The 12630-nt window shown below is 35.0% G+C and overlaps 1 protein-coding gene across 8 annotated transcripts in view; it reads left to right on the top strand.

Annotated features, from left to right (window-relative positions):
• Positions 1-12630, top strand: part of RIMS2 (regulating synaptic membrane exocytosis 2) — a 445769-nt gene that overhangs the window by 247292 nt on the left and 185847 nt on the right. For 6 of the 8 annotated variants that reach the window (XM_030967156.1, XM_030967184.1, XM_030967175.1 and 3 more), the window contains 3 exons: positions 8501-8631; positions 11337-11508; positions 12047-12200. In XM_030967156.1, the coding sequence (XP_030823016.1) occupies positions 8501-8631; positions 11337-11508; positions 12047-12200 (457 nt within the window). Of the gene's footprint in view, positions 1-1077; positions 1126-8500; positions 8632-11336; positions 11509-12046; positions 12201-12630 lie in introns of all 8 variants that reach the window. The other 2 variants (XM_030967096.1, XM_030967112.1) reach the window with 1 other exon arrangement.

Consider the following 12630-nt stretch of genomic DNA (forward strand, 5'->3'; position numbering starts at 1 on the left):
TCATTTTGAATTAAATCAATAACCTCAGGAAAACTGAGCAGAGGTAAAGGAGACTCCAACCTGTCAGATGGCTGTGATTATTGTGACCTACTCCATGCTCCTGTTCTCCCACTCACCAGCCCTCTGAGGTATCAACACATGCTCCTTTTCCTGTCCATGCCCAATACTCTGTGCCAATTCTGTGCCACCCCATTAGCTGCTGCCCTTAGCTGAAGGTGGGGAGTGGTTGCTTGGAATTTGCAGCTAGTCCAGGAAGTTGTATTGCCTGTACTCGATGTAGTCTTGATGTAGCCACTGGAGGCCACAAGGCTGTATGTGGTCTGAACCGTTACAGCACAAAAATATGTTATAAATGCATCTATATATGCAGTTTGCTAAATTTTCTAGATCCCATTTCATGCAAGGATTTTGTGTGTATACCATATGTCATTTCTGTCATGATTGATAGAGACTTGAAATACATAGATTGTATCTTCCCTCATGTAAAGTTAATATCAGAGAGCATGAACTTTCTTTTAATTGTTTTCTAAGTATTTAGGAGGACTTTTCAAAGACATGACTCTTAAAGTTGCAAAAAAGAGAAAACCTTTTATTTTACTCGCTTTCCTAAGTAACCAAAGCTGTCAGTATGTGAATTGTACTTGTTTCTCTCTGAACATGCATGTACAATCTCCCTGAAAGAGATGATCAACCTTATGTTTCCAATCCCACTTTTAAATCACACTTTGCCTACCTGTTGTTTCTGTTACATGTTATTTCTAAATCTATTGTAAATGTTGTCTATAGACTTGCAAAGAGAAATCCTTGCTCGTTGGGAATCAGTGGCAAAATTCCTGCTGACTTCCCTACGGCAAGAATTTCCACCAAAGGGTTTTGATATGATTTGTTAACAGATTTTGCAGATTTAATTTATGCATTGCATTAAAATATGTTTTGTTAGACAAATATGTTGTTGGTGTAAAGCTGTGTTTAAAGTAATAGTTATGTGTCTTTGTTTTTACTTTTGGTCTTTTAGTTTCCAGCGTGTTGTCGTTTTTGGTTTTGTTTTATTGCTTTTTCTTTAATTTTGCTTACCAGAGCCAAAGCCTTAGTAGAAGAACAACGCCTTTTGTTCCTAGGGTTCAGGTAAAGACTTCGTCTGCCTGACAGAAACTAAAGTTGTGGGTTTTTCTTTTGTTTGTTATGGAAAATGCATAGTAGGAAAACGCTACATTATAGTCTGTTTTCCCATATTTTGAGTGTGTTGCTTTAAACCATATTAACAACTTTCATGTCATTTTGTGATCAGCTTGTAAAATTCTGCATGGGGGTTAAAATATTAAATTAAAATTTAAAGAGACATCTAGTTTTTCTAGTTGCCCAATATTAAACTTATACAGGTTTCAATAGTGATGATGACTATGCATACCACATAAAAAATTTGTGCATTGTTTAGGCAACAAATAATTTTGTGCTTGAGTTTATTATATAAAGATGAATGTCTCTTTAAATCATTCATTATCATTACTTAACACATGTTTTTTTTGCATTTTCCACATAATAGTAGCGCCTTGAGTAGAAGATGGGCAAAAAATTTGTACCTTGTTTAAATGAACAAATTTATTGTTTATGGAACTTGGTTCTTGCATTTTTAAGTACATCAATATAGCCAAAACTTTACTTGAATAAAAAATGAATTCTCCCATTGTCTTACTGAATTTATTTAGCCTTGATATTCTGTTTAGGTACAAGTTGTTTGCCTTGTTTTTCATTAGGAAGCTTCGAAGGTATTATAGATTTATGCAAAAATAGGTTTTACTAATATTTTACAATGCTTATCTTGCTTTGCTGCATGTTTTTCTTTTTTTTTTTAACCAGAATATTATCTGATTTTCTTACAAAATATTTTTATGGAGATGTTAGTCTTTTGTGTGGCAGCTTTATAAATGTTTTTCTTTGATTAATTGACCAAAATGTAAAAGGATGATCTAAGTGATCAGAAAGAGATGACTGAATTTCATTATGAAAATGAAAAGATATCATATATATTTTTTTTATAAAGGAATTCTAAATAAGACTGTAATTAAGATATCAGATATGACTCATATTTGATAAAGTACACTTTTTTCCCCAATGCAGTATTCTCAAAAGTATTCCTTACAACTGCTTAAATATAAATTCAAAAATTAAGGACTTCTAAAGAAAAAAGAGATTAAAAAATAATGGCTTGATTGTATGATTTAAAGCTAATTTATTATGTGTTATTGACATAAACTGTCTTTGTATGAAAAATTTAAAACATCCTTTAGCATGATTTAAAAAGTTGTATTCTGCTCATGATAATGAAATCAGAGAGGTACAATTACAAGTTGTTAAGTAGTTCATAGAGGTAAATATTATATATGACATAAGTAGTTTCTTTAATATTTCTTTTCTTTTTATACATATGCTAAATAAATTATAAATTATATGACAGTTGATTGTTCAATTTAAAAAGGAAATATCTGCCTGAAATCTGCATGTTTCATGAAATACTTGTAATGTAGAAATAACATGTAGTAGTTCCATATTTTAATTCCATTATACAAAATAAAGACATAGACATAAAAGTTGTCTGTTCCACTTAGACTAATATCTTCTCATGAAACAAAAAAAATACTTTGCTCAAATGAATATGATAGTTGAGAAAAGAAAAGAAGCTTTGTGCGCTAGAAAGTATCTAACCAGAGGTGAAAATGTTTAAGGCTTACTTGGTCACCCTTTGGATGCTTTATTTTTTATATTGTAAGTAAGAATTTTCCTTAGCCCCAGTTTTGTCTAAACAATCAGTGCCTGTGGAGTCCTTGTGGACCTGTCTAACAGGTTTTTTTTGCAGAGCCTAGTAACAGTCCATGCTAAACATAAGGGTTTTGACAAGAGTTCCTGAAGAACTCAAAATTATGACCTTGGCAAAATCTTTGCAACTACTGTGAAACAAAAAGTCATCCATCTGCCCACTTTTAGTAGTGATAGTAGATAGTATAACAAGATTAATGTTAGATAGTATAACAAGATTAATGTTAGATATTTCAGCATGCAAGCTGCTGAAAGAACGGGAATTCTCCAGTGGTCTTCAAACAAGGGTATTAGGAATAGTCCAGCAGCAGTGCAGAACTCTGGTTACTTTTTTGGCATGACAAATTCACTAAATCAGAGCTCTGAGCTGCTGTTTACAGTTGTCAGGAAGTATACATTTCATTGTGGGCTGAGGTATAGCTGTGTCTGTAGAACTCTTTACAAGAATGAGAATCTCCAAACATTCTGTTTATACTTATTTGTTTCATCACTTTAAATAGGAAATGTGTATCTTCTTGCTTGCATCTTCTTTACTTGTTAGTCTGAAACGGATCCTTTCTGGCAAAAGCTCTTCTTCCACATTTCCCTCCATGACATTCCAGTCATCTTCTAGCTCACTGGATGATTTCATAGAATCATCATTATTTCATTGGAAAAAAACCCACTCAGTTTCTTTCCTATCAAATACCCACTGAGCTTTTACTAATTTTACAATACTTGTAAAAGTGCATCTTTATTTCTTGAACTTTTTGATTCAGTTTGGCATACCAGTAAGTTTCAAACTTGCAGAGTGATGCTTTATTAATCTTTGTAGGGAAAAATCTGTTCTTAAAATCATGTTTTCTATGCAGTATCTCTTGTTTACTTGGCAAAGCATTCTTTTGAGCCAGAGTTACCTTTGGGTTTTATCTAACTTCAAGAATTTCAGTCATCCTTTGGGCTTTAGTACAGAACATCAATATATTTGATCATGTATAAAAATATGTAAAAGGTAAAACCACTAAAAAAGAGACATCTTTAAAAAAGAAACATCGATTAGGGCAGCCTAAATGCTTCTATAATTTCCTGGCCTTTATATCCTACAAGCTTCTCCATTTGACAGCCTTTTCTTGTAGCTGTTCAAGCATATTAGACAGCAGCTGAAGCAGAAAGCAATAGTAGTTTGATTTAGCAACCCTCAGTGCTCAGGATTTTTTAGAGGTGTGTTTAACAATATTCAAAACTGGCCTCAGCTATGCCAAAGACATCACCACCTAAGGGCAGTTTCAGCATCTACATAAGCTTAAGTCCAATAAAAAGATTACTGCAAGTATTTTTAAAAATAAACTGGGTTTTTTTTTTCAAACAGCAAATCCCACTGGTATATCTTTGGTTTCAGAATAATGTGAGAAAGAAAAGTAGTATATAATTTAAAAATAATAATAAACATAATAAACATCTATGTAGGTTATATGAAAAATTATAATGAGCAACAGAAGAAAAAAAATGCCTGGCCAGCTGTCTCTAAAAGCCAGTGATTTTTGAGTAGGTTGTGGTGGTAAAAATCAGCTGCAGGGCAGATGGTCTCTCCCAGTGGCACAAGTTTTATCTCTTTTCATGAAATTCACCAAGTAACCCTTATATAACAAAGACATAACTGTAGCACAGGATTTAAAACTTCAAATATTCTCTGTTTCTAAATCTAAATTATGACTGAAGATATGTTTTGCCTGTATGTCCTGTGTATAAAACTACATTAGAATTGCATAGTTGAGCAAACAGTCAGTTCATGAGACCAGAGTATAGGAAGTCCAACAATAATATTTTCTAGAATTTCTTAACTGATTCCCTCATCAGGGGGAATAAGAGTAGGGGTTCTTATACATGATTACTTCTTTTCTAAACTCTGACATCAGTCAGTGCTCTAAAATTTTTAGTGAAAATGAGATCTAATAGAAAAAAATGAAATCTAGTCAGTTGAATTTATATTCTTAATTTATATAACTTATACTAACTTCAAATAAATTTGAGGTATCTTGAGGAAGAGCTTTCACTTGTACAGTTGAAGGAAAGATCTAAGTACCTCAATACCTGCAGTGGGTGATTAACCCATATAGAAGACACCTAAGCCCATTAAATCTATTTGAAACTAAGGCTGCTCCAGAGGATGAGTTGATTCTCCAGGGGAGCCACCTTCTACTGAGGCTACAGAGGACCAACCTTACCCATTATTCTGTCATTCTGTGAACCAGGAATGCTAGCTAGATGTACTAGATACCTGCATCCTCACTTCTCAGAATGTAACAGCAGCAGTCAGCTTTTATATACTGTTTGTGTAGGAAGCTTATTCCAGAAACAGGACATATGCTGCTGTTTAAATACTGTTTAGACTGAAGAGATTGAACCTGTGTATCAAAATAGTGCCTTTATTATCAAGCTATGCCACATCCCATTCTTCTGTGGAGTACAAAGTCTCATCTGGAGCCGAGGCACACTTTGGGTGGGAATAGTAGTGTGTGGTGTTATCAAAGCATGCTTCAGTTTAGCATAGCAGGTTCCAGACCCGTATTGCTCTTGTATTAGACCACTTCTGGTTAAAAACCTGAGAATGAAACTGGAGTCACACCCACATCTCTGTTTCCTTCAATCCTCTGAGTGCAGAAGGGTTCCTGTTTCCTGCACTCTGTGGCAGTTATTCCTACCTGGCAGCCTGTCTGCAGCAGATGCACCCCTCTGTGAATAACAGACCATCTCAGTGCATCTCAGTATTAGGATGCACTGAATTTAGATGCTTGTTTGCCTGAATGTAGGTCACAGCAAAAGCTTAATAAAGCATTAGGTGCATGTCTGGCTGCTGAGGGAGCCCAGGGAAGGAAAGTATATGAGCATGTGTGTGGCTAATTGTTCTCCAGAACTTCAGTGCAAAGTGGGAAAGTACTCAGGTTGCATCACTTCCAAGTGAATCTTAGGTGACTACATCATAAGTAACCTAGACAGACAAAATCCCATTCAAGAAAGTTTTGTTCAGGTGTTAGTCTCAACATTAGCTCCAGCTAGCATGATTTTTTATATAGCATATTTTATGTGCTGTTAGTTTAGCTTTCCCTTTCCTTCATTTAGATCAGGATTGCTTTGCTGAAGTTTCTTAGATGTTCTAAATTTATATAAGTGTGTGTGTTTGTAAACAAATCTTGCTAGATTTTTGTTCAGCCCAGTCTCTCCTTCAACATATTTTGTGCCAGTTAACATGGCTAGTTATTTTGTCATCTCATAGCATTTCTCTCATTCATTCTATTTTAGCCCTTTTTTTAATCTCTGGTCCCTGACATTAGTGGTTCCATTCTTCCAGTGTTTCACCAAGAAGTATCCTGTCTATTTTACTTTCGCTGTAATTATAAAGCAACTTTTTTTTGTCACTTCTTCCTTCTTCTAATACCGTAAGAATGCAATCCCATTCTCCCCACTATAGGCTTCTTTGACCATTCTCTCACAGTTTCTTCCCTTCTTCTCCTTGCATCAGTCGTTTGACTGCTTGGGTTACAAGTACCTGTGCTGTGTATTGGAGTGCTAGCAGTGTGAATACAGGGGAGAGAGAGCTTTCTGATCCTAATTCTGACCCCTGGCTTTTCCCGTAACAAGGCAAATTAAAGAGCATTAGAGGGAAAATATGCCCATTAAGTTCAAGCTTTTCCAATTTTTTGTTTCAGAGCATCAAGGGAAAAGCAGAAGTTACAAGTCAATGCAAATGTTGAGCTCTTGTTTCAAACTACAGTTGTTAAAGCATCTCAATGAAGTGGTGTCAGATGATTTCAGTTTCTGTTTAAGTAATTCTCTAAATATTTTGACTGAAGTTTTCCTGTAAAAATTCAGTCTGAAACAAATATATTTGGCTTGCATATGAACACATAATTCTGGTTGTATTCTTGGTACCTATATCTAGATGATTTCACATTCATCAGTCACAGTTTGTGGTAGTATCTGTATCACAAATGTATTTCATTCTCCTTAAGCAAGCATAATTTTCCACAAAAAGAAAGTGAAGAAGATTGTCTTCAGTGCTATTCCCCTTGAGATGTGGGACTAGCCAAGTCAGTCTTTTGCTTCAGGACTCCCAAGGAAACCTGCGGGTGGATATATTTAGTGTCAAAGAACATTTAAGTTGATTTGCACTTCATAGGTCATTAAAGGTGTACTGTTGGTACAAAGCTTTCTGCTTTTGATCTGTAGCTGGATGGAGATTGCTAGAAGTCCAGATAATTCTCAGTGTAGAAAAAATACTGTCAAAGCCCCTGGCTTGCAAAAATGTAGGAACAACATTCACACTGAGGTGATTAGCCACAGGGCCCTTTAACTATTAGTACCAGAAACCTTTGAAGTCTGTAGCAGGGCTAATGACAGGGTAATGGAGGACAAATATCCCATTTTTAATATCCATTTAAATGGCTAGTGGCTACAGGAATTGCAACATCTGAAGCAGTGAAGGAAGAAGTACGCTGCCACCAATAACCGAGTTGGTGTGTCTTAGTGTAATCTCACTTAGTGAGGTATTAGGAATGGCAGAGAGCTAAATTAGCCTGTTCTTTATGGGTTAAAAGTCTTGAGAATTACATCAAGACCTTTCTTTAGGAGACTGAAATGTTGAAGATGAGGAGCTATGATAGCAGAAGAAAACCCTGTCGCTGAAATTGAGATTGTTTCCACAGAAAATGCACCTTCCCCTCTTTATGTCTACCTTAGCTAGGGTATATTCATGCCTAAAGGTGTATTGCCTGGTTAGGTGTGCAGCTGGGCATTATCCTCTCTGAGTCCCTTAAGTTCAGGCAGGGTCACTGTTTTCTTTAAACGTCCTGGTTTGTCCTGTCTCGGGCAAAGTCCTCATGAAGAGAGGCTCCTCAGTAAGCTGCAGCTAGTGACACTGCAGTGCTACTAGCATGCAGTGGCTCCCTGGCCATTTGGAAGGCTTTGTTTTGCCCCAACTGCACCATTTCCCCCTTCTGCAGTGACTGCTCTGGAGTAGTTATATCCCTTTCTTGGCTGATGTACTTGCAGTCGTAGAATTCAAACTGAAATAGCTAAATAGCAGCTTGTGATGACTGTAGTAAAAAAGGATAGCAAATCAAGCCTTAGACTGGTTAATAACAATTCCTACAAATGAATAATAGTGGTTTTTATCTTGTTGCTGAGTTGGACTATGAAGAGGGTTGGATTACTGAGCCTTCCTCTCAGTATTTATGGAGGACTTATATGATTTCAGAATAAGTGTATATGTGTTGAAAAATATTAAGTGATATGAAATATTTATGGGTTTATCCCATAGTCTCTTTAGCACAACATCAGATGAAAAATTATTAATTCATTGTGCATAAACTCCTCAGAGATGTATATATATGAATACTATACATTAATAATGCAAGTAATACAATACAAGGGAGAATAATCCTAACCAGAGCACCATGTGAAAAACAATTAGTGTGAAATAAGGTACTTATAGTACAGGTTTTTTAAAAAAGAGTAACTCCTGGTATATACTGAAGCTATTACAATATTAACTTATTTTTATTCTTTGTTATAAATGAAAAGTAGAATGTAATATTTTCTGTTTAAGTAACCAATATAAATAGAAGCTCATGAGCAAAATTATTTTTAAGGATTAATATACAACTTCATTGTAGAAATGAGTTTACTAATTAATATTTTCTTCCTACAGATAAAACTGTGGTATGACAAGGTTGGTCATCAGTTAATAGTGACCATACTGGGAGCAAAGGATCTTCCTTCAAGGGAAGATGGGAGGCCAAGGAATCCTTATGTTAAAATTTACTTTCTTCCAGACAGAAGGTAGGGTGAACACAAAGACAAGGAATATTTGAATTAGTCTGATACTCAGGTGACATGCACAGCTGAGTTTATCAGCCATGCTCACATGAATAAAGGCTTACAGTGTTGAGATCTTGTGTTGAACATGGTATGTAACAGCAAGGTGTCTTTGAACACTTAGCAGAAGCTTGCTTTCCCTGGTTATATTATAAAATACTGAATAGAAAAGGAAAGGAAAGATAAACATATGTCTTTGCAAGGGGATCTGTTATTTGCAAAGAATGTTATTAGTGTATTATAATGCCTTTTTTCCTAGGCCAGTTATTCTTCTCCAGAGCAAAGAAGATGCTACATGGTTGGGTTCATAAATTTCTGGACTGATGAGTCCAGCAGTTTGGTTTGCCCCACCTTTATACACTAAGGCAGTAACAGGTTTGCCATCTGAAACCCACAGATACTTGTTCACAGAATAATTGAGTTAAGGCTGAAGGAGACTCAGCTGAGAGTTCACATTTGCACTTTGAAAATTTTCCCTAGATCACAGGACTCATGTTAATCTGGATGATATCATATATGCACTTGGGAAAAGCTAAACTGTGGTAGGACCCCTATTCCTGAAAAGCTCCTTCACTTCTTAGTCCATGATTTCTGTGTTTCAATTTAGGTGTTGGGAAGACCAGCAGAAGAGATAGTGTTTTCCAGTTTATTTTTTTAATTGATGTTTCCTCAGATTGTGTCAGTAGGGGAACATGTTTACCTTTATTTTATAATGTACCAACCAAATAATTCAAAGCTTTAATGTCACTCAAAATAATAGATCATTGGATTACTGAATATGTAGAACAGAATGTAACTTGTATTTTTACTTCCTTTGCTTTTCCAAATAGCTAAACTGGGAAGATGCTAGCTATCTCCATTACCATTTGACTTCAGCAGGAATTAAAGCTATTTAGTATTTTGGAAGACTTTTCCAAGTTGCTTTTCCACTTTTATTGTGGAACCATATGTTGACAAGCAAATTTTCTGTGACTACCTAATTTGCTGTGTCATTGATGATTAAAAGGTTTTGGATAGATTTTCTCAGGCTCACCAGTATTTGAACAGTTGGTGTAGATCCCTAGTTTATTCAAACTACTGTAGTGTGTTTGTAGCTGCTGAAGTGTGCTAAACTGAGAATCAGGTCTGCTTGAATTATCTTACCTGCTTCAATAGTAATGAGTAATTAATAGGCTAACAAAAGTGTGTGCACAATGTTTTACAATATAAATTGTGATAACTAAAATATATTGACATTAAATTTTATTAATCTATAATTTTTTACCATTTATGAGAAGTATTCAGAACTTTTCTTTAGTTGTTTTTTGTGTTTATGATCAGCAATTTGTCTTATAGAATTGTGGGTTTTTTCTGATGTAGAAATTCATCTTTGTTTCCTTAGATTTAAAAGCTAAGTAAGCAACAGTATATTTCTTGTGTAGTAGAAAGAAACATGCTGGAGGTAAAATACACTTGAGTAAGTCAAGCATTTAATTAGATGAAGATGCTGAATTCTCTTTGAATTAAGAAATTTAATTGAGAAATGTTGTACAATGTAACTTATTTCAATTCACAAGGGTAAACAAACCTTTAGTATGCTAGAAATATTTTATGGTTTTTTTTAACACTGTGTCTAAAAATATTATTACTTAGGTAATTTTTTTATCCAACTTCCAAGTAACAGTTCAGAAATACAATGACTTTATTACAATTGCAAGTATTAACAAATGGACTTCATCTGCATTGCCTATTAAAAAATCCTTATAAATTAGTATGGCAGCTGTATTATGCAGCAATCAGCAGGTTTAGAATAAGCATTGTTATGAGGACTCTTGTCAGTATTCTCAGTAGGAGCAGTGTGGGTGTTTTCAAGCAAAATTTTTTTCAATCAGAAGATATTAATTCTTTCCAGCAGAAATATTCTGCAAAAACATTGCTTTCAACAACACCCTGGAGCCAGAGCCAAGGCTGCCAGGGTAGCCTTGCCTGGGGGCCTCGCCTCACAGTGGAGGTCCACCTTCAGCCTGGTGATTCACTGGAGTGACCAAAGGATTTGGGAAACTGTTTTGAGAAGGCTGCTTGTTCCAGTATTGCTGGAAAAGAACATGTAACTCGTTTCTGGGGCTTCTGGTTTCCCAGGTGGATAAGGAGCCCTTAGCCAGGAAAACCCTGCACTGCCCCCAGCTCCCTGACCATCCTTCATGTGGACCAGCTGCTGGCTCCTACTCTGCAGCTGGAGGGAGCCACTGTAGGACTGGAACCAGCTGGCCCATCGTTTTGAAATGCAGCTCAATGCCCAATGTTGTCTGTAGAGATGTTCTCATGCCAGACTGTGCCTTGTGGAAATCCCATTTATGGAAGTACATTTTATTTTATAAAATGCTGTTTCTAAAAGAAAAGAGAATACATGCAAAATCATATTAAAACATTTATGGTTTTTGGGAAACATCTTAAAATTTGAATTGGCACATAAACTTGAAATCACCTAACCTGAGTTTTTAATATGAGCTTATGAATTATCCTCAATATATGCACTGACCATTATAATAAAGGAAAATTCGTGATGTGGATTATAGTACCCCTGATCCTACAAACTGAACTGCCAATTTAAGAGTTCCTATTTTCCATTATATACTTAATGCAGTTTAATGGTGTTTTGAACATATTTAATATTTAACTGTTTTTTTCAGTGATAAAAATAAAAGAAGAACAAAAACAGTAAAGAAAACATTGGAACCTAAGTGGAATCAGACATTTATTTATTCTCCAGTTCATCGGAGAGAGTTTAGAGAACGAATGTTAGAAATCACTCTTTGGGACCAAGCACGAGTTCGAGAGGAAGAAAGTGAATTTTTAGGAGAGGTATACAAGTATTGGTAGTTGCTATAGAAGTATAGTTGCTCTCTCATACTCATGTATAGATACTTATTTTCAAAAAAAATTACTAACTGTGCAAAGCAAAGCTGGTTTTATTGTTTTATATTTTCTTTCACTTAGTAGTAAACGAACAGTGATCTCACACATGTTACGTAATCCTGATATGAGATTCTTTCTGCATTTTTTCTGTTTTAGTAACAGCATGAATGTGGTTTCTTAATTTCTAATTGTTCATTCAAATCCATATTATCCATAGTCATATTTTACTAAAACTTTGGAATGTTGCTTGTTTACTTATTTGAAAGCTGTAAAGGCTCTCATAAGGTAATAAGGGTTTTGTGAACAATTTTTGGGTATATTTAGTGTTCTAAAAGGCACAGAAGATTCTCTCATATTGAAGCAACGTTTTATATAACTTCAGACAAAGTCCTTAGCAGTAAGAGAATATAATAAATTTTATATCTATTTTAAAATATTCTGTCACGCAATGCTTTCCTACTTTTAACCATTTTTTCTTTTTTAGATTCTTATTGAGTTAGAGACAGCATTACTAGATGATGAACCCCACTGGTACAAACTTCAAACACATGATGTCTCTTCATTGCCACTTCCCCATCCCTCACCATATTTGCCACGCAGACAGCTCCATGGCGAGAGTCCCACACGGAGGTTACAAAGTAGGTTATTATTAGTTTTTCACTCTGTGTATAGTTCATTTGAATGAATGCATAATAAAATCTATGAAATTCTTGAAAATGGAAAGCTGACAGAATTTTTATGTTAATTTGTAGCTGTTATGAATTAGATCATTGTGGTTACTGATGAGAGTGACATGCTACAAATGGTATAAACCACTGTGCATTGCACCATTTTTTTCTTATAACTCACTTCAGATTCTCAGCTGGAGTAAATTATCTTGTTTTTTGCAATGTGCTCTTTTTTTCATGAAGCTCTTTCTTTTGTATTATGTTCATAATTTCATTGTTTAAACAAAAGTAGATTTGCAGGACCTCTCTCTTTAGCTCGTATTTCTTAAAGTAACCTGTATATAACATCATATGTAGATAAATTAATACCATGGCCTGTTGTCTTGCTTTGATATTATTT

The sequence above is a fragment of the Camarhynchus parvulus genome, chromosome 2 (assembly GCF_901933205.1).
Source record: "Camarhynchus parvulus chromosome 2, STF_HiC, whole genome shotgun sequence".
In the NCBI taxonomy this organism is placed as follows: Eukaryota; Metazoa; Chordata; class Aves; order Passeriformes; family Thraupidae; genus Camarhynchus; species Camarhynchus parvulus.